We start from the raw sequence: 23,187 nt of genomic DNA, 5'->3' as shown, positions 1-23,187 counted from the left end.
CTTAGATGGCATTTGGGGCGGGTATCTGAAAGTCCATGCTATGAGCATCTTTCTCCCCATGTTAATCCTCTCTTTCCACCCAGGCCACCAGGATGCTGCTTCTTCCCACCACTGTTGCTATGGTAACTGGCTGGCAGTCTTACATACCAGCCATCAAACATGCTGAGAGAAGCCTGTCTGTACCACTAACTCAGTCATACTGCGGAAAGCCGGAGGGATACACATTCCAGTTGTGGTGGGGGACTTGATGGCTCTGGCCAACGGGTGCAGCCAATGTCCCTGAAGGCGGAGGTGTGGCTGCAAATGAGCAGTAGAGATAGGTCAGCTCAGATCTGGGTCGAGTCCTGCTTCTGCCGCTCAGTAGCAATGTGCCCTTGGGAGTCAATGAAATTCCTGAATCTCAACTTCCTTATCTGGCCAACAGGGAGGGTTGTTCTGCCCCCACAGAGCTGGGGCAGCAGTAAATGAGACCACAGGGGAGTACAGAAGAATTGTGAGCCCTCACTGTGGTTTGCCATTTCGCAACCACTCTCAGGGTCGAGTCATTTCTCCCAGATGTGCAGGAACAGAAATCAGCGTAAGAAACTGGTTCCCTAAGGAAAGCCCCTGACTCAGCCCCTATTTGGTTCAGTTGCTGAGGGTGGGTAAGTGTGGGCTTCCGCTGGCTTCCAGAGGGCAGTGTGTCTGGCAGAGTTTCTGTCTAGACACTGGCTGAGGGCTCTGCCCAGCCTCTCCCCAGCCTCCTTGTTCCTGGGGCACAGATGCCTTACTATTCCTCAGGGCCAACAGCTCAGGATCCAGGAAAGCAAGAGGGCTTTTCCCTGCTGTCATGGGTTGAACTGTGCCCACTCTGCATTCATATGTTGAAGTCCTAACCCCCAGTACCTCAGGATGTGACTGTATTTGGACATGAGGTCTTTAAAGGGGTGATTAAGTTATACTAAGTCATTAACATGGGTCCTAATCCAATATCACTGGTGTCTTTAGAAGAAGAGATTAGGACACAGACATGCACAGAGAAAAGACCGTGTGAAAACACAGGGAGAAGATGGCCATCTACAAGCCAAGGAGAGAGGCCTCAGAAGAAACCAAACCTGCTGACACCTTGATCTTAGAACTTAACCTTCCAGAATTATGAGAAAATCAATTGTTGTTTAAGCCACCCAGCCTGTGACACTTGGTTATGGTAGCCTGAGCAGACTAACATGCCTGCCCTTCCTCCTCACTGTAAGTAAGAGAATTCCAGCTCCCATGGGGACCCTTGGAGACAGGGACCCTTCTGGAACCACAATGAAGTGGGACTCTTCATCTTGTTTCCGGTCGCTCTGTCTCTCACTGCTCGCTGGCCCCATCTCTGCACCTCTGCACTGGGGTTCCCAGGACCCCAACTCCATGTCTCCCCAAGCCTGTCCAGCTCACATATTGCCCCCAGCTTGGAGAGAGGGACACATTAGGGGCATAGGCTGCAGCTTGTAACACAGCTCTGGGCGCCACAAGTCCCATCTCTGTGACCAGTTCTGATTTCAGTCACAGGTGTGATACAGAGCTCTTGTCCACTGGTGGTTCCCACTCCAGGCTCTCAGCTGCTGGGGGCTTCTCTGAAGCCAAAGGGAACCTACAGACCCTGTGCAAATGAACGAAGCCCAGAAGTGCTGGGCATCCACATCTCTAGGGGCAGACTTCAGGTGAGGGAGAAAGGGAGCAGGGTAATTCTCCTGCCTCTGTCCTCCCTGGACCATCTGAGAGGCACTCCATACTCTTCTCAGGGTTCTGCGAAGTCAGTCTGTTGCTGACAGCGCGACGTTTATAATGCCCTTTACGCAGGCCTGCCTTCCATGTCTCACTCTCCCCAGCCCCTCATTCCTGCTTCCTGGCATCATCTCCCAAATAAACCACCTGCACCCAAGCCCTTGGGCTCTGCTTTTGGGAAAGGCAGATTTGGGCATAGCTTTACCACTTTCCAGCTAGGGAGCAGTATGGAAAGATTTCACTTTCCTCATTTGTAAAATGGGGACATGACTATCTCACAGGCTGGTTACAGGAGTTAAATGAGATCACCATGGTGAAGTGAGTTGTAAACTGTGCAAGGTGATCTCAAAGCTAATATTTGTTATTATTTTTAGTTTGGTGGTAGCATAGGTCCTTCCTTCACTGTTCTTTCATTAAAAAAGAAGAAGAAAACCCCACCTCCATCTCATTCCCTAGGATCCCTTGTGCTGCCAGGTGCAGGTGAACATCCTTGAGGAGGAATGGGTGCTAAGGGGTTGACACAGCCCCTCCTCTCCCCCTCCTTCCCCAAACAGCATCAGTGTTTATCAGTGGGCTTCTATAAAGACAGCTGGCAGAGAGGGCACTGAGTGGAGGAGACACAGGGGTGGCAGGCCTTTCCAGCCCAGCTGGCGTCAGTGCTGTCTGTGTGTCTGGGTGTCACAGGCTGGGCTTGGGGCTTATGCAGGAGCCCGGGGAGGAGCAGGATGGAGGCCTCAGATTTCCTGACACAGCCCTGGCCCTCTTCCAGGAACGCCTGCTGCGAACTACCTACCTGGCTGCTTCTTACCCCTGCTCCAAAGGCCAACTTGGCTGTTCCCTGCTCTGGGACCCTGCACTGACCCAGGAGCAGCACTGAGACCCTCCTCCTGGTTCCCGCTCTTCTTGCACACCCTCCACCAGAGCCCTGTGCTTCTGCAGACCAAGAGCTCCTTGAGAGGAGGGCTGCATCTCTGCATATGTGTTCAAGCATCTAGAACAATGACTGTTGGCCAACAGTACAGGCTCGACAAACATTTGTAGACCTACGGCTAAGGTATGCCTGGGGGGACAGTGGGAGGCAAGCAGGGAGTCTTCACTCAAGGTAACTTTGGCTGGCACACAAAGTCCAGAATGCCGGGAGGCAAGTCAGGAGGGGTAGGATAAGGGGTGCGGGGACAGAGCTACTCACAGAGCAGAGACGTGAAGGCAAAAGGCAACGTGCAGGATGCAGTGTGGGTGGGCTGGGGTCTGAGGGGCTTCCTCAGGCTGGCTGGAGCTTTAGCTTAATTCTGAGAGTTCTTCCAGTGTGAAGGGCCAGAGCGAGTGGGTGGGACAGTCAGAGAAGATGCCCTCTATATACACTTGGCCACCATCCCTACCAGATCAGTCCCTGAGAAGCTGATCCCCCCAGAAGCCAACCAGATCTCTGGTTGAATACTGCTGAGTCCCCTGCAGATACAGACAGGTCCCAATGCAGTATCTATGGTGTCGGGTGCTGGGCAGGGGCAGATGCCACGGATCATTGCTTGTGTGAGGCTGGGCAGTGGGTGTCTCTCTTCACTCACAGAGCTGCTGCCCAGAGCACCCCACAGGGAATGCATGATGGATGGTTGGATGGATGGATGGACGAATGGTGTTGGAGTTGCTGAGATGTGATAGTTAGAGAACAGAGAATGCTGAGGGTCAGTCAGGAATGGCACCAAGCAGTCCTCCCCACACCTGTCCCTCCTTCTGTGCCACCTCCCAACAACGGCACCTCCTCCCTCCCTCCTTTCCACATGAGCCAGACACCCAGCTCTGTGCATTCCATATTCTTAGACTGTTCCGTCTCTACCACCACTATATTGGTCCAACTTCTCATCAGCCCTTCCCTGAACTGTTGAAATGTCTCCCTGCCCTGGCCTCTTCCCCCTGCCCACCAGCTTCCCCTCCCAGAGCCATCCTGCTGGAATCTTAGAATGGCCTCACATCTTCCGTGAGCTTCCCATATCCAAAACCAGAGAATAAGAACCCGTGATGGCTTTCTAATACAACTTGGCGAGGCTGAAGGACACGTCCCAGGCTTCCCTTTCTTGTATGTTTCCCACAGGCTACAGGGAGATTCTTGGGAGATTTGAGAGACTGAAGGGAAGCAGCAGCCATTTTGCAGCACGTGGGCATTATTGCTGATAAGCTGATTCATCTCATTGGCATGAAGCAGCAGCTAGACCTGCCATTGTCCCTCCTTCCCACAGAGCCTCTTCAGCTTCTCTGACTCCTGGGCCATGTACATGTGTCTTTAGCTCTGTGACAAAGGTCTGGAATTCTGCAGAAATACTTTGTAACACCAAAACCAACTGCGTGGACATCCTCAGTGCCTTCCCTGTCTGGCACTGCCAAGCATTGTCCATCTTTTTTCTCCACCATCTCTTGAACCCACTGTCCCCTTTATATTCTTACTGACTCAGATCCTCAAGGAGGCTACCTGACCTCCATTCGTCTTCTCTCCATGCTATTCATTCAGTTGTTCAACAGTCATTAAGCATATACTGCATGTCAGACATCATTCTAGGCACTGTGAAAACAGCTCTAACCTTAACTTTCACCCTTCCCTCCTTATTCTAAGTGGTGCTTGAATAGTGACCAAAGGGGTAGTAGCAATAAAGCCTGCAGAATAGAGCCTGTATCTTAGTAGCAGAGGGGAGACAGATAGTAGATGAAATAGGTAAGTAGGAGGCAGGACTTCTAGCTATGTCTGAGTGATGAGGTCAGCAAAACCTCTTCGCCAAATGCAACTATAAATCTGGACAAAACTGACAAAAACAACCATTTCCATACTCTGAAATTGACCAAAGGCACGCAACAATCACTTATGCTTGAAAAACTGCTATACTTTAGGTAAGAACAGTGAGAGTCTGTGGTGTTCTTGCTAAGGGGTGCTTCTATCCCACTTTCCCCAGCTCAGTCCTCACAGAGGTTCTGCCAGGGTGGGGCACATCATGGGGACCAGCAACTTTGCTGACGAAGTCAAAAGTGGCTTATTCAATTTTGAGCAGTGGGTGGTGCCTACACCCAGAGGCATTGTCAGTGGAATAGACAATCTTGGCAGCAAGTGAATGGGGAGAACTAATGCTGTGTCTGAGTTTTTAGTCATTGTTGGGGCAAACATGTGCCTGGCTTAGGGTGCATGCACGTGCAGTGGAGACCAGAGAGGGCTCAGGGTACCCATACACTCCTGCCAACCCTAAGACTGTGGCAAATGCAGAGGTAATGTGAAGAGTCCAGCAGAAAGTAAAAGCCAGGGCAAACCTGAAGAACTTGAAAACAATCTGAACTTTGACTGCGTTTCCCTACCTCACGCAGATCTACTGGCAGAGAATGTAAGTTCTACTAGTTCAACGTTTGAATGCAACATCTGTCCAATCATTGGCTGATCACTGAATTACACAGAAACAGAGGTGACCCCTAGGAAGCCAGTTTAAAAATAAAAGGAAGAATAAACAACAAATATAACCAGAGATATTAGTGACTGCATATTGTAGAGGAGACAGATTTAACAGATTTATCCCAGGCAAGTTACCAAACAATTCAACAACAACATTGTTTAGGTGAGTAAATTAGAATTCAGAGTTCCTACAATACATTATCTAAAATACCCAGTTTTTAATTAAAAAATTATAAGTGTACAAAGGAAAAGGAAAGTGTGACCCATACTTAGGAAAAAGGCCAATAGAAACTCTCTGAATATTCCCAGATTTTTGTATTTAGCAGACAAATACTTTTAAAAAACCCTATGTAAATACATTTAAAGAACTAAAGGGAACATGTTTAAAGAATTAAAGGGATGCATGATAATAGAATCAACACATAGGGAATCTCAATGAGATAGAAAATATAAAAAAACAAATGGAAATTCTTGAGTTGAAAGTCCAATAATTGAAATGAAAAATTCACTAAAGGGGCTCAGCAGAAGATTTGAGATGGCAGAAGAAAGAATACATGAACTTTAGAACAGAGCTATAGAAATAACCCAATGTGAAGAATATAGAGAAACACGGAACAAAACAATTGAAGGAAAAAGAACAGACTCTCAGAGATCTTTGAAGCAACAATAAGTATGCCAATATATGTGTAATGCAAGTCCTAGAAGGAGACAAAAGAGAGTAACAGAAAAATTATTTCAAAAAAATAGTGGCTGAAAACTTCCCAAATTTGATGAAAAATATCATGTTTCACATGTAACCAACTTAAAAAATCCCAAGCAGTTTTAAAATACAAAGAGATTTATAGTTCAACACTTTAGAGTCCAAGTCTTGAAAGATAAAGAGAAAATCCTGACAGTGGCAAGAGAAAAACTTGTCCCCCTCATCACATGGAGGGGGACATCAACACGATTAACAGCTGACTTCTCATCTGAAACAATGGAGGCTAGAAGTGGAAGGCCATATTCAAAGGGCTGAAAGAAAAATAAAAACCATTAACCAGGAATTTTGTATCCAAATAGCTGTCCTACGAAAATGAAGGCAAAATTAACACATTCCCAGATAAACAACAACTAACAGAATTCCTTGCTGGCAGACCTGCCTCATAAGAAACACTAAAGGAAGTTCGTCAGGCTGAAAGGAAATGACACCAGGTGGCGACCAGCATCCACAGGAAGAGATGAAGCACACAGGAAATCATAAGTACATGGGTTAATATGAAAGACTCTATAAATATAGATTTTCTCATTTCTTCTCTCAACATCTTTTAAAGACTTAACTGTGTGTAAAGCAATAATTATAATAGTGTCCTTTGGGGTTTATAAGACATAGATGTAATACATATATGACAATAATAAAAGGAAGGAGAAGAGAGGAAATGGAACTACCTTGGAGCAAAGTTTTTATGTTTCACTGGAATTAAATATTAATCTGAAGTAGATTAAGATACAATGCATATTGTAATCCCTAGAGCAAGCACTAAGAAAATGACACAAAAATATAGTAAAAAAAAAAAATTAAAAATTAAAGTGGTATACTAGAAAACATCTAATACAAAGAAGATGGTAAAGGAGGAACAGAGGAATAAAAATAAAGGAGACATATAGAAAACAAGTTACAAAATGGAAAATGTAAACCCAATCATATCAATAATTTCATTAAATGTGAGTGGTCTAAATATCCCCATTCAAAGGGCAAAGACTGTCTTCATGAACTAGCAAGATCTAATTATATGCTATCTATAAGAGACACATGTAGAGTCAGTGATACAAACTGGTTGAAAGGAAAAGGATGGAAAAAGGTATGCCATGCAACAGGAACCATAAGACAGCTGGAACTGGCTATATTAATATAAGATAAAATAGACTTTAAGAAAAGAAACATTACAACAAAGAGGAACGTTTTACAACGATAAAAGGGTGAATACATCAGGACGCTATAACAATTATAAACATACACAGACTTAACAAAAGAGCCTCAAAATACGTGAAGTAAAAAGTGACAGTAGACTGTTGAATAATAAGAGTTGGAGATTTCCCTACACCAATCTCAATAAATGACAGAACAACTAGACAGAATATCAGTAACAATATAGAAGGCTTAGACAACACTATTAACCAATTTGACCTAAGTGATATATATAGGACACTCCTTACAATGACAGCAGAACATACATTATTTTCATGTACATATGGAACATTCTTCAGAATATGCCCTAAAATAATAAATCAACTGGTGAGTGTATAAGCAAAATGCACATCCATATATTATTCAGCTAAAAAGGAACAACTACTGATACACACAAGAACATGAATGAACCTCGGAAACTTTATGCTAAATGAAAGAAGCCTGATGCAAAAGACAACATAGTATATGGTTCTACTTATATAAAATGTCCAGAAAAGGCAAATTTATAGAGACAGAAGGCACATCAGTGGTTTCTCAGGCTTGGGGGCAGGAGAAGGGATTAATTGCAGATAGTCAGGAGGGAATTTTTCCGGGTGATAGAAATGTCTAAAAACTGGATAATGGTGATGGTTGGATAACTCTATAAATTTACCAAAAATTATTTAATTGTATACTTAGAATGGGTGAATTTTATCCTGTGTAACCTACATCTCCATAAACTGTTAAAATATAGAAATATATGAGATAATAACAAATGCTATGAAGAAAAATAAAGCAGAGAAGGACAGGAATGTCAGGGCGGGATTCAACTTGTGCAGTCATTGGTGTGGTTTGCCAACCCTAACCCTAACCCTCCCTTCCAGGCATGTGGTCGGACTGTACTTCCTGGGCCCCTCGTGGGTAGTTGGGGCAATGTCCAGGCTGAGGGTTTCACTGCTGACATGAGACCCTTCTGGAGCTCAAACTCTCCCTTTGCTATCTGGCCTCGCCACCAGCAGCACTTGAAATAATGGTTGTTCCATTCGCCTGGGTCTTTGAGTCACTATGATGGGCAGGTGACCCGTGACCCAGTTACTGTGTAACTTATCCCATTGTGCCACAGACAGGCAGTCAGTGAAAGCCTCAAGAGAAGGTGACATTTGGGCAAAAATCTGAAAGAGGTGAGTTTGTGAGTCATATGGATATCTGAGGGTTAGGGTGCTCTGGAGAGAGGGGAGAGCACGTGCAAAGACCTGGCATGTCTGAGGAAGAGCAAGGAGGCTGGTGTTGCTGGTGCCAAGCAAGCGGGGTACATAGGAGATGATGTGATGGGTAATGTTGGGCCGGGTGGAAGAGTGACATGGGGATCCACTGGGGTGTGTTGAGTGAATGACAGATCTAATCTGATTTAGGTTTAAGAAGAGCCTGTTCCAGTTGCAATATTGAGAATAGATTAAAAGGCCATGGGTAGAATCAGGAAGACCAGTGAGGGCGCCTTTGTAAGAATCCAGGTGAGAGCTGACTTCATAGCCAGCTGCCATGACATTCTTCCTATAAACAGTTCTGATCAGTCCTATTCTTACAACTTTCAATAGCTCCCTATTGCCCATAAGAAAGAGTCCAAGTTTCTCAAAGTGACATCAACCTACCTTTCCTCTTGTATCACCCACCACTCCCCTTCCTATATCTTCAGTTCTCCTCTCTCTGAATCTCCTGTTCTCCCAGGACATACTCTTGCCTCCCTACCTGGGATCTCGTGGTCTCCTCACATCCCTGTATCACAGCAGGGAGGGGTGAGGGTATGCTCTGGAAGAAGGAAAAGTAAGCAAAGCCACAGAATTGGGAAGGCCTGGAGAAGGGGTGTGATGGAGGATGCCCATTCCAAGCTGCCCCCTGGCCTTGGTCCTGAAGGTCAGCTTGTGGGCCAGGGAACTGGGGACCTGTAGGAATGGCTTCAGAGCTACCTTCTTCTCTGTGGACTCTCTGGCCTGGTATGGGCAGGAGCCGCCATCTTGCTTCCCACTGTGAATCTGACATCCAGTGGCTATTCATGGAGGGTCAGCTAACAGGGAGAAGTCACCACCTTGGCAGAGAACCAGGCAGCTCAGTGAGCAGAAGTTTGGGAAGCTGGGAGCAAAGAGACTGCACCTGGTCAGACCAGGCAAGACAGTGGCACAGGAAAAGCTCACAAGAGGTGGAGCTAAAGGTGGTGCCCATGGCTGGGTAAGAGTTTTAGCACAGCGCCCCCCAGTGAGAGGCCAAGACCTGTAGAGGTTGGCCTCTGACTTCCTGCTACATGGCAGGTCCTCAACTTGGCAAAATTATAGGCAAAGTGGTTAAGTGAAGTACAGAAGCTCAATTTAACTCCAAAGAATCTTCTGTTTGCCCCAATTCCCTGAAAATCTCAGTTAAAAGCAAGCTCAAGTTCCCCAATAATCTCCTCTAGAATATATGGGGGGAGAGAGAGAGAGAAGGGAGGGTCAGAGAAAGAGAGAAAGACAGACAGATAGACAAAGACAGAGAGAGAGAGAACAGACAGGGCTGAATTAGAGAGACCAGAGACGGGGCAGGACACTCCCCTGTGTTGGCTGACTCTCCCGTCCTTTCTGAAGCTTCCGTAGAACGGCACGGCTCCTCCTGTCTTACAAAGCTGCCGAGCTGTTTGTGGTCAGATAATAATTTAAAAATTAATTCAGTCTAAAGGAATGAAGTTCCAACACATGCTATAATGTGGATGAACCTTAGAAACATTACTCCAAGTCAAAGAAGCCAGACACAAAAGGACACACGCCGTATGATTCGATTTATAAGGAATATCCGGTATAGGTAAAGCCCATAGAGAGAGAAAGCAGGTTAGTGGCTGCCAGGGCTGGGGGAGGTGGGAAGCAACTGCGTCATGGGGGTGGGGTTTTTTGGGGGGTGATAAAAACGTTCTGGGGCTTCCCTGGCGGCACAGTGGTTGAGAGTCCGCCTGCCGATGCAGCGGACATGGGTTCATGCCCCGGTCTGGGAGGATCCCACATGCCGCGGAGCGGCTGGGCCCGTGAGCCATGGCCGCTGAGCCTGCGCGTCCGGAGCCTGTGCTCCGCAATGGGAGAGGCCGCGACAGTGAGAGGCCCGCGTACCGCAAAAAAACAAAAACAAAAAACAAACCGTTTTGGAACTAAAGAGAGATGGTGGCTGTGGGACACCTTGAAATTGCCACTGAATTAATTATTCACTTTAAAATGGTTAATTTTATGTGAATTTCACAACAAAAATTTAATTCAATCAAATTCTTTAAATTCAGGTATCTCATGCAATAGCTCATTTGTCGTTTTCTCAAACAATTAGCATCTGTACTCTGAAGCCGGGGACATCTGCTACACCACGGGAATCTGGTGGCTGGAACCTTCCACAAAAGTGTGACGGTGACTTTTCCTTTCAACTCAGATGATGCCATAAACCCAGATGAGAGAAAAATACTGGATATTTTACAGACCACTCCCCCACCCCAATGCATTAGGACTAAACAGAGGTAAAGGCTAATCTCAGCTGCTCTCCACCCCCTATTGTAGAAAGGAGGCTCCAGAGAGGTTAAACGTGCAAGAAGGGTCCCACAACACGTGTCCAGCCCAGAGTGGAATTCTGGCGACCTGGCTCTGTGGACCCAGAGCTTGACTCAGCATCCCTGTGGATACCTGTGCAGACCATAGCAAAGGCTGCTGTGTGGTCTGGGGGCTCTGGGCTGTGTCTGATGGCTCTTGGGCCTGGCTACACACTAGGTTCACCTGGGAACTGCTGACATCCACCCCACACCAATTAAGCCTGATCTCCAGTATTCAAAAATGCCTGGGGAGGGAATTCTCTGGCAATTCAGCGGTTAGGACTCCACGCTTCCACTGCAGGGGGCATGGGTATGATCCCCGGTCGGGGAACTAAGATCCCTCATGCCACGTGGCATGGCCAAAAATAAAAACATGCCTGGGGATTTTTAAAAGCTCCTGCATGATTCTAACATAAAGCCAGGTTGAGTACCACTGACTGCGTTTCTCCTACTAGTATCTGGGATTTCAATCATCACCTGAAGGCACTCAGGTCCAGAGAACATGAGATGTCACTGCACAAACACTCAGCCAGCACCTGTTTGACTCACCGAGCTAGTCAGCGCTTGTATGACCACACAGCGGTTTGTCCCACTTTGTCTAAGTTACCTCCTGGACACTTTACTGAGGACTACTGAACCATCCTCATTGTTTCTGAATTAACTGTTAGCTGGATTGTTTCCAAGCAAGATACAGGGCAGCCTCAGAATGCACAGCCTTCCCTGTGATGGCCTTTTGTACCCATGGTCTGTGGGCACAGTGATTCTTACAGACTCTGAATGTCATCAGAGCCCTGAGCCACTGGAGCCAGGGTCCCTGACAATCGTGGTCATGATGAAGGCTCTGTTTTTCAGGCAGACATGAACCAGCTCCCGAGTTCAGGGGTGAGGGTTGAGCCATCAGTCAGTGCCTGGGCCCTGGCCACAGACGCCCCTAGGTGCTCTCAGATTACAAGACCAAGACAGCTTCTTTGGGTGGCCACAAATGAGCCCATCCCTCAAGCAAGAAGCCAAGAACCAAGGTAATCATACACCACATAGAATAAAATAAACTTCTTACCGAAATACCTGGCTGCAAACGTTCTTCTTTTGCTGGAAGCTGTCGGCAACATAACGAAGCTGGCAGTCTATGTGCAAATTTCGTGTATATCCTTTTTATAAAGAGCCAACCACATCCTCAAGCAGACACGCTAATTCTTGTTTTCCAGTAACAGGAGATCAGCATCTATAGAAGAGAAATATATTTAGAATGCCCTTTATCTGGTGTTTTCTTGGGTTTCCAACAAGAAGCCTCACTGTGAGGAATTAGTCCCTTTAATGCAAGTGTACCAGGGATCTTGGGATGGCCTTGGGCAAGTCAGACCTCTGGGTATCAGTTCCTCAAATCTGTAAAATGGGAACAAGAATGAACCACCCCTCAGAGTGAACGATGGGTCAACGAGATGGCGGGTATAAAACAGCAAAGCCCTCCACACGTCAGATGCTATGTTTGATCTTTTCAATCAGATGGCCTGGATTTAAAAGGAGCTGTGTTTTCCAGAGAGCTTCAAAACAGCTACAAACAATAACCTGCAAACATGCAATGTGACTTCCAGGACTCTCACCTGATGTGCACGGCAGTCCTGTTAGTGGAGAGACAGAGGATGCGGACCCCACCCCTAGATGGAGAAACAAAGCCCCAGCAGCACCCGTGGAAGACCCTCACGTGGTACACTGCTGCTAACAGCATGGCTTCTCATTCTATTTCTGGAAATTTAGCATCATTATTTCATAATTTACAGTTGTGGAAAGTGGAAAAGAAAAATCCTGATTAGGAAACAGCCAAGTGACATTTATGAAGCCCTCAACATCATTGACATCGTGGTCTTGGCAAACTAAGGGACAGGCAGCTCCCGGGGAGGGGGGGGCAGTGTTATCGTGTTTAAATACACATGGAGTTTATACAGTCTGAGAAGCAACTCTTGGTGGGGACACCCAACAGAATGTTCTCCCAACTACCCTTCTTATTTCCTTTGCTTCCCTGCCTCTGCTGTGTTGAGTTTGTTTCGTGTTTGTGATTATAGAACCAATCACTGTTACGCAGATAAAACAAGCATAGCCAGCACTCATTGTTGGCGTGTCCCCTCCACCCTGGGGCTGTGGGCTGCTGGACAGTACTCCGCAGGCTGCACTGGCGCAGTGTCACCTCGCTCCATGCCTTGGTGACCAGGCACAGCTCCTGCTGCTGGTGTTCTGAGGGGAGCATTAGGACAATCCAGTGGAGGGGCCAAGCTGCGCACTGGGGAGTGACCTGGGGCAGCTGGGAGCAGAAGCTGGTGGGTGAGAGCAAAACTGCTTGAAGAGAACAACAAAGCCCCAACCAGAGATGCCAGTGTGCCCTTGGGCCCAAGTGAACGGTGGTTTGGCTTGCAAAGGGAAGCCGGGGCAAAAAGCAGAGTGAGAAGAGTGATGGAGCCCAAAGTACAGAGGCAGCAACAGAGCAGAGCCAAGGAGCTAGAGGAGCGTCAAGCCTGAGACCCTTGGAACTGGGACAGACCTAAGAGGCCCTTGCGGACAGAGTGGCATCTCTCTGTATACTCTAAGCATCCAGGGGTGGGAGGGTGACGGAGGGGGTGGGGAATGAGAGGAAGAAGCCCATCCCATGACCCCATGACCTAGTGTAGTAAGGGCTTTAGAGTTTAAAAATCTGGGTCCGTGTCCAGGTCCAGGGTTTTTTTTTTCCCCTAGTAGTGTGAATCTGGATGTGTAGCTGAAATAGGGTTACCAGATTTAGCAATTAAAAATACAGAATGCCCAGTTATATTTTTAGTATAAGTGTGTTACAAATATTTCATGGGACATAATATCTACTATAAAGGTATTCCTGGTTGATATTCATTGTTGATAACTGATCTGAAATTCTGATTTAACTGGGTGTCCTATATTTTAGCTGGTTACTCAGCCTTCTGAGTATCCATTTTAGCTTTGGTTAAAAGAGGATGATCAGGTAAGAATCTTTCAGTTTCTGGAAAAAAAAGACAATCAAAATTGGCTTAAAAGATAAGGGGGTATATTTTGGCTTCTTTAGTGAGAAAGTTCTTGTGATATGGACTTCAGGTATGGTTAGATCCAGCAGCTTGACAATGTCAACCAAATCAGGTTTTTTGGTTTTTTTTTTTTCTTCCAGTTCTCTTGTTTGCTTCCTGAGGTGTCTCCTTCATCTTCATCAAGGTTGCCTTATTATTAAAAAAAATGCTGGAGGTGGAGATCAAGGTGGTGGAATAGAAGGACCTGGAACTCACCTCCTCCCACAGATACATCAAAACTACATCTACATGTGGGACAATTTTCACAGAATACCCACTGAACACTGGCAGAAGATCTCATATAACCAAAGCTGCAAGAAAGATCACCACATAATCGGGTAGGAAGAAAGAAGAAAAAGGAATTGGGATAGGACCTGTGCCCCTGGAAGGGAGCTGTGGAAGAGGAAATGTTCCCTCACCCTGGGAATGCCCTTCACTGGCTGGGAGATCAGCCAGGACAGACAGGGAGCTGTAGAGGCTCAGAGAAGAATGCAGCAGCCAGTTTGTGGCAGGCAGGGCAGAGAGAGACCAGCACAGATGGTCCTGGCCACCTTGCTGCACGTCCTCCCAGCCCGAGTCGTGCACCTGCTGGTGTGCACAGTGGCTGGATGTGGAAACTCGAGCTTCAGTGGACAGACCAGGGGAGAGGACATGATGTGGCTGCATGGAGACAGCCCAAAGGGCCTGGAGTGTGGCCAGGCTGCAACTGGGGGTGTGTGCGGGACAGAGCCCAGGTCCACCTACGAGCCCCATTGTCAGTGCATGTGAAGGGCGAGTGGTTGGCCCCACCACAGCAGCCTCAGCATGCTCAGAGCAGGCGGCTCCACCACCAGGAGATCCGAAAGCACGCAAGCTCTGGCAGGCTGCCCACATGTGGAGGTGGGGCTGAAATCGGAGCCCATTCCCCGTGAGTGCACAACTTGGAAAGCGGGGCTGAAATCTGAGCTGATTCCCTGCAGCTGCAAGATTTGGGTGGAGACGTGTGAGTGCAGCACCTGCAGGACATCCCAGAGGATTACTGGCGCTCCCCTGGCTAGGATGGGTCTGACATCAGCAGTGGTGGGTTTTCTGGGTACACACACTGAGAAGCTGATTCCCAGCTCTCCCATAGAGGGTCTGGGTGAATGACTACAGTGGGTGCTGGTGGATCTGTGCCAACGGCTTTGTCAGCACAGCGCCTGAGGAACATCCGGGCTGATTGCCTGTGTTCTCATGGCTGAAGTGAGGCTGAGGGAAGTGCCAACAACAGTGTACTTTGTGAGCACACACAGTGGGTGACAGGTGACAGCACAGAGCACACATCCTGGTGGACATCTCCTGTGGAGGAATACTCAGTGGCTCCACCCCCAGCAGGAGTGCTCCAGTCCCACCTACCTCCCACTGAAGCTTAGAACCAGATCTGGGGGCTTCTCCTCCAACAACTGGGGAGCAGACCCTGCCCCAACAGGGCTGTGACAACCATAGAGCAAAGAGGAGGCCCTGCTCAACATCCAGTTCAGGCTCTGGTCACCACAACACCAATCACATCCCCTATCAAGGGGATAATGGCCAGCACACCCTAAGGAAAGACATGGCAGGCATCCATACCAAAAAGCCCTCGCACCAAAAACATTAGACTCACGAAGGCTACACAGGGACACTCCCACACGAAAACAGCCCTTCAAGACTACAGCAGATAACTGTTTCTCCTAAATTCAGAGTCTGAGAAATATAAGTAAAATGAAGAAGCAGAGGAACCGCTCCCAATGAAAAGAATAAGAGACTTATCCTGAAAAAAACAAACAATGAAACAGACCTCTCCAGTCTGCTAGACCCTGAGTTCAAAAAGGAGGTAATAAAAATATTGAAGGGATTAAGAAAGGCTATCAATAGAAATGCAGATCACTGTAACAAGGAACTAGGAGCTATAAAGAGGAGCCAGTCAAAATTAGAAAACTCAATTGCCAAGATGAAGACCAAGCTAAAGGCAATAAATAGTAAACCAAATAATGCAGAAGAATGAATGAGTGGTCTGGAAGATAGAATAATGGAATCACCCAATCAGAACAGCAGACAGAAAGACAAATTTTAAAAAATGAAAGCAATATATGAAACCTATGGGGTAATATAAAGCATGCCAATCTATGCATAATAGGGATCCAGAGGAGAAGAAAGAGAAAAGGGGATCAAAAACGTATTTGAAGTAATTATAGCTGAAAAATTCCCAAACCTAAATAAGGAAACAGATATCCAGGTACAGGAAGCACAGAGGGTTCCAAACAAGATGACCCCAAACAGACCTATACCAAGACATATTATAATTAAAATGGCAAAATTTAAAGATAAAGAGAGGATTCTAAAGGCAGCAAGAGAAAAACAAAGAGTTAGTTACAAGGGAACCCTGATAAGTCTATAAGCTGATTGCTCTACAGAAACATTGCAAGCCAGAAGGGAGTGACAAGATACATTCAAAGTCCTGAAAGGGAAAAACCGGCCATGTAGGATACTCTACCCAGCAAGATAATCATTTAGAATAGAAGAAGAAATTAGTTTTCAGACAAGTAAAAACTAAAAGAATACAGCAATACTAAACCTATTCTAAAAGAAATATTGAAAGGTCTTCTTTAAATAGAAAAGAAACAAGAATCTATAGGAAACAGAAAATCACAATAGGAAAAACAAATATATAAAAGGATTGTAGATCACTTAAGTAAACAAGTACATAGATTTTTAAAAAATCAAAAAAATTTGTGAAAGCAATTATAACTATAATGAACAGCAAAAGGATAACACTAAGATGTAAAACAGGACTTCAAAGTCATAAAATGTGGAGGAGGGGAGTAAGAAAGTGTAGGGTTTTTGTAGAAAGTGTTTGAGCTTATATAAACATCAGTGTAAACCAAGTAGCTATAGTAATGGCTTAACATACTTGAAAACCAGGGTAACCACAACTCAGAAACATATAATTGATTCACAAAAACCAAAAAGAAGAGAAAAGCATAATACAAAAGAAAACCATCAAACCACAAAAGGAAAAACAAAAAGATAAAGAAACAAAGAAGAAATACAAAGAAACAAAGGAATCAATGGGAAAACAAGGTTCAAAATGGCAATAAATACATACTTATCAATAATTACCTTAAATGTTGATGGACTAAATGCTCCAATCAAAAGACACAGAGTAGCAGACTGGATAATAAAACAAGAGCCTACAATATGCTGCCTACAAGAGACCTACCTTAGGGCAAAGGACACACGTACATTGAAAGTGAGGGGAGGGAAAAAGATATTTCATGCAAATGGAAATGACAAGAAAGCAGGGATAGTAATACTCATACCAGACAAAACAGACTTTAAAACAAAGGCCATAAAGAAATACAAAGAAGGACACTATATAATGATAAAAGGATCAATACAAGAACAGGATATTATACCCATTAACATATATGCACCCAATAGGAGTACCCAAGTACATAAAACAAATACTAACAGAAATAAATGGAGAAACTGATAGGAATACAATAATAGTAGGAGACTTTAACATCCCACTGACATCAATGGACAGATCTTCCAGACAGAAAATCAATAAGGCAACAGAGATCCTAAATGACACAATAGAATAGTTAGACTTAATTGATATTTTCAGGACATTACATCCAAAATAAGCAGAATACACTTTCTTTTCAAGTGCACATGGAACATTCTCTAGGATGGACCACATACTAGGACACAAAACAAGCCTTAACAAATTTAAGAGGATAGAAATTAGTTCAAGCATCTTTTCTGACCATAATGGCATGAAACTAGAAATGAACCACATAAAGAGAAAGGAGAAAAAAAACAATTACATGGAGACAAAACAACATGCCACTAAAAAACCAATGGTAACTGATGAAATCAGAGGAAATTAAAAAATACCTTGAGAATAATGACAATGAAAACTCAACCATACGAAATCTATGGGATGCAGCAAAAACAGTACTAAGAGGAAAGTTTATAGTTATACAGGCCTTCCTCAAAAAATAAGAAAAATCTCAAATAAACAACCTAACCTATCACCTAAAAGAATTAGAAAAAAAGAACAAACAAAACCTGAAGTCAGCAGAAGAAGGAAATAATAGAGGTCAGAGAGGAAATAAATAAAACAGAGATTTAAAAAAATAGAAAAAAAATCAATAAAACCAAGAACTATTTTTTTGAAAGGATAAACAAATTAGACAGACCTCTGGGCAAGCTCACCAAGAAGAGAAGAGAGAGGACCCAAACAAAAAAATAAGAAATTAAAGAGGAGAAATAGCAACCAATACTGCAGGAAAAAAAGAGAGAATATTATGAACAATAATATGCCAACAAATTGGACAACCTAGAAGAAATGTACAAGTTCCTAGAAACATACAGCCCACCAAAACTGAATCAAGAAGAAATAGATTATTTGAACAGACTGATCACTAGAAGTGAAATAGAATCTGTAACAAAAAAACTCCCTGCAAATAAAAGTCCAGAACTGGATGGCTTCCCTGGGGAATTCCACCAAACATACAAAGAGGAACTTATACTGATCCTTCTCAAACTATTCCAAAAGACAGAAGAGGAGGGAACACTCCCAAAGTCATTTCATGAAGCCACCATCACCCTGATACCGAAACCAGAAAAAGATGCTACAAAAACAGAAACCTACAGGCCAATATCTTTGATGAATCTAGATGCAAGAAATCCTCAACAAAATATTAGTAAACCACATCTAAAAACTCATAAAAAGTATCATACAACATGATCAAGTTGGATTAAACCTAGGGTCACAAGTATGATTCAACATATGCAAATCAATCAATGTGATACATCACATCAACAAAAGAAAAGACAAAAACCACATGATCATCTCAATAGATGCAGAAAAAGCATTTGATAAAATTCAACATCCATTAATGATAAAAATACTCTCACCAAAGAGGGTATAGAGGGAACATATCTCAACCTAATAAAAGCTATTTATGACAAACCCACAGCCAACATAATACTCAACAGTGAAAAGCTGAAAGCCTTCCTGCTAAAATCTGGAACAAGACAAGGATGCCCACTCTCACCACTTCTATTTAACATAGTATTGGAGGTCCTATCCACAGCAATCAAACAAGAAAAGGAAACAAAAGTATCCAAATTGGAAGAGAAGAGGTAAAATTGTCACTATATGCAGATGACATGATATGATATATAGAAAACCCTAAAGACTCCCCACAAAAACAACTAGAATTGATAAATAAATTTAGCAAAGTAGCAGGATACAAGGTTAACATACAGAAATCTGTTGCATTTCTTTACACTAACAATGAAATACAGAAAGAGAAAGTAAAAAAAAAATCCCTTTTAAAATTGCAAAAAAAAAAAAATACTTAGGAATAAACCTGACCAAGGAGATGAAACACTTATATGCTGAGAACTATAAAACATTGATAAAGGAAACTGAAGATGATTCAAAGAAATGGAAAGATATTCCATTCTCTTGGATTGGAAGAATTAATATTGTTAAAATGGCCATACTACTCAAAGCAATCTACAGATTTAATGCAAGCCCTATCAAATTATCTGTGACATTTTTCACAGAACTAGAACAAATAGTCCTAAAATTTATATGGAACCACAAAATACCCAGAGTTGCCAAAGCAATTCTGAGGAAAAAGAACAGAGGTTGGAACCATAACCATCCCAGACTTCAGACAATATTACAAAGCTACAGTAATCAAAACTGCATAGTATTGGCACAAAAACAGACATATGGATTAACAGAACAGAAGAGAGAGCCCAGAAATAATCCCACACACCTACAGTCAATTAATCTTCAAAAAAGGAGGCAAGAATATACAATGGAGATAAGAGAGCCTCTTCAATAAGTGATGCTGGGAAAATTGGACTGCTACATGCAAAAGAATGAAATTAGAACATTCTTCAATACCATAAACAAAAATAAATGCAAAATGGATTAAAGACCTAAATGTAAGTGAGGATACTATAAAACTCCTAGAGGAAAACATAGATAGAACAATCTTTGACATAAATTGACGCAACATTTTTTTGGATCCATCTCCTAGAGTAATGGAAATAAAAGTAAAAATAAACAATTGGGACCTAAGTAAACTTAAAAGCTTTTGCACAGCAAAGGAAACAATAAACAAAACAAAAAGACAACCTATGGACTGGGGGAAAATATTTGTGAATGATGTGATTCAAAAAGGATTAATTTCCAAAATATACAAACAGCTCTTATGGCTCAATATCAAAAAAACAAACAACCCAATCAAAATATGGGCAGAGGACCTAAATAGACATTTCTCCAAAGAAGACATACAGATGGCCAAGAGGCACGTGAAAAGGTACTCAACGTCGCTGATTATTAGAGAAATGCAAATCAGAACCACAGTGAGGTATCACCTTACACTGGTCAGAATTATCAAAAAGTCTATAAATAATAAATGCTGCAGAGGGTATGGAGAAAAGGGAACCCTCCTACACTGTTGTTGGGAATGTAAACAGTCACTATGGAGAACAGTATGGAGCTTCCTTAAAAAACTAAAAATAGAGTAGCATATGATCCAGCAATCCCACTCCTGGGCATGTATCTGGAGAAAACCATGGTTCGAAAGGGTATATGCACCCCAATGGTCACTGTAGCATGCTTTACAATAGCCTAGACATGAGAGCAACGTAAATGTCCATCGACAGATCAATGGATAAAGAAGAGGTGGCATATATATGTGTGTGTGTGTGTGTGTATACATTATATGTGCGTCTGTGTATATATGATGGACTATTACTCAGTCATAAAAAGAATGAAATAACGCCATTTGTAGCAACATGCATGGACCTAGAGATCATCATACTAAGTGAAGTCTGACAGAGAAAGACAAATATATGATCTCACTTATAGGTGGAATCTAAGAAAAATGATACAAATGAACTTACATACAAAACAGAAACAGACTCACAGACATAGAAAGCAAACTTATGGTTACCAAAGGGGAAAGGGTGAGGGGAGGGATAGATTAGGAATTTGGGATTAACAGATTCACACTACTATATATAAAATAGATAAACAACAAGGTCCTACTGTATAACACAGGGAACTATATTCAATATCTTGTATTAACCTATAATGGAAAAGAATCTGAAAAAGAAGAGATATATATATATTAACACAACATTCTAAATCAACTATACTTCAATTAAAAAAAAAGGTGTCAAGGTAATTCAGTGGGGAAAGGATAGTCTTTTCCATAAATGACGTTGTAACAGAGACACAAGGAAAAGAATGAACACCATGCACAAAGGCTAACATGAAATGAAGCATAGACCTAGACATAAGTGCTAAAATTATTATGCTTCTAAAACAGTGCTACCCAATAGAAGTATAATCTGAACCACAAATCCGAGCCATAGATACAATTTAAAACTTTTTAGTAGCCACATTAAAAAACATAAAAAGTAATGGGTGAAAATAATTTGGATATTTTATTTAAGCTAAAACATTCAAAATACTATAATTTCATCATGTAAGCAATAAAAAGATTATTGATGAGGAAAAAAAATGCTGAACACCAACTTCAGGAGCTAATATTTCCTCCTGCATGTCTAGAGGTAAGAAAAAACATATCTCCCAGTGTCTCTCTCAGAAGCGCTGGGAAGGTTTCCCTCTCTATTTCTCCAAACAGCTCTTCCCTCACGGCCTTGATTGGGCAAACAATCTTTCCCTGAAACGATCCTGATGGTTGGGGAATAAGATGCGTTGATTGCCTAAAGCAACCTGGTCTCATCCCAGGAGCTGGGTGGAGTTGGCTTCCACAAAGCACCTGTGCTGGTACAGGATCTATGTAGATGCTAAAAATAGAAGTCAGGGTACTGTGATCAAGGGGAGGGGGGAAGGGCTCAAAAAATACAATGCCCACTGCAGGTTGCTCTAAGATAAATGACACTGACCCCCCAGGCGTGTGTGTGTGTGTGTGTGTGTGTGTGTGTGTGTGTGTGTGTGTGTGTGTAACAATGTTAGTTCTTCCCCCTGGATGTGTTGATTGCCCTTCCTTTCCTCCCCAACCCCTACCCTTCTCCTGGCTACCCAATCTCAGCTCTGCCATCACACAACAGAGGCCTCCCTGGAAGGCAGTGAGCGGGGCCTCTGTCCTGTCTGTACCACAGGCCCTGGGCAAGTCCCTGCCCCTCACTGCCCACCTGCATCATGGGGGGAGTATATATGTGTATGAGTGTGAGTGTGGGAGGCCTGATTATACCCGCAGGGCTCTGGTTGGAGGAGTGACCTTCACTGACCTCAGCCTGCAGCAGGATGACAAGGCCCTGGGGCGTGGGCATCTGCTCTGGGGAAAACATGGGTGGAAGGGCAGGTACGGTGGGTTCTGCTCTCCAGCTGGGGGAGAGCGACCTCAGGGCAGAGCGGCGGGGAGAACCGCTCTCCAATCACCTACCCCAGCCCTTGCCTGCCCCTCACCTGCCTTTCTCAGCAGCTGTGCTCCAGTGCAGGCCACAGCCCAGCTTAGCTCAGCACAGTAGGGGCACAGCTTCCAGGCCTGCCGTGAAGGGCAGTCTTGGAGAGCAAGCTGGGGGATGACTCAGCCAGGAGCAGCTCTGGTTGGTACCGGCCACACAGCAAACGGGCTCACCGTGGGGGTGGGTGCTGGGAACACCAGGTCTTCCTGAACTCAGGCCAGTGTGCCCTGTACCTGGGCATCACCCCACCCACAGGCATTATTACTAATGACAGCTAGCACTGAGTAGGCACTGACTGTAGACCACGCACATTAACCTGACAGCACCCAGAGGTGAATATTTCAGTGGAATTGCGAGTCATCCCAAGTCACACAGTTTAACATGGCGAAGATGGGGGTGTGATTCAAACCCAGATGGCTCTGGCAGTCACTGCCACCGCATTCTCCAAACTTAGACAGAGGGACCCTGTTGTCCTGGACTGGCCTAGGTGTTCACCCTATGCTTCCTCATTCATCTCCCACAGGGCCCCCCGCTGCCAGCGTGTGTGAGCACGGGGTAAAGAGCACCCCATCACCGTGTGGGCATCTGGGCCCGGCAGGCAGGGGGAGGCCCAGGCTTCTAGGAAAGCTGCCTGGGTGTTGCCCAGCCAGGGGTCTGCTCACCTGGTACAGGGGAGCCGGACACCTCCATTTCCGCTGCCCAGAGCCTGCCGGGGGTTCCCTCTTCAAGACACTGCCTGGAGGAAGCGACCGGGCTCCCTCCCCCCTCTTCTCACCCCGGAGGCCCTGCCATGGCCTTGGCCCTGCCCCCGGCCCCCATGTGACCAGCGGGAAAGGGAGGAGGGCAGGACAAGGAGGAAGCTGCTCAGGCCGAGCATCATCAGTCAGATCCAGGCTCCCTGGCTCCTCGGGGCCTCTGGGGATGGTGCGTTGATGGCCGTCCCTGGCCTGCTAAGAGGCTGCAGCAATCTCGC

The 23,187-nt window shown here is 44.7% G+C and overlaps 1 protein-coding gene across 5 annotated transcripts in view; it reads right to left on the bottom strand.

The window, feature by feature from the left end:
- Positions 1 to 22,980, bottom strand: part of ARHGAP22 (Rho GTPase activating protein 22) — a 207,321-nt gene extending 184,341 nt beyond the window's left edge. For all 5 annotated transcript variants that reach the window (XM_030847657.2, XM_030847659.2, XM_060286585.1 and 2 more), the window contains exons 1-2: positions 22,877 to 22,980; positions 11,741 to 11,905 (exon numbers count right to left, since the gene is read on the bottom strand). In XM_030847657.2, coding sequence (XP_030703517.1) covers positions 11,741 to 11,792 — 52 coding nt within the window. In that variant the 5' untranslated portion in view covers positions 11,793 to 11,905; positions 22,877 to 22,980. The remainder of the gene's footprint in view (positions 1 to 11,740; positions 11,906 to 22,876) is intronic.
- Between the last annotated feature and the right edge of the window lie 207 nt (positions 22,981 to 23,187).

The sequence above is a fragment of the Globicephala melas genome, chromosome 16 (genome assembly GCF_963455315.2).
Source record: "Globicephala melas chromosome 16, mGloMel1.2, whole genome shotgun sequence".
Classification (NCBI taxonomy): domain Eukaryota; kingdom Metazoa; phylum Chordata; class Mammalia; order Artiodactyla; family Delphinidae; genus Globicephala; species Globicephala melas.
Note: the sequence above shows the minus strand (reverse complement) of the source record. Positions and strands in the feature narration are given on the sequence as shown.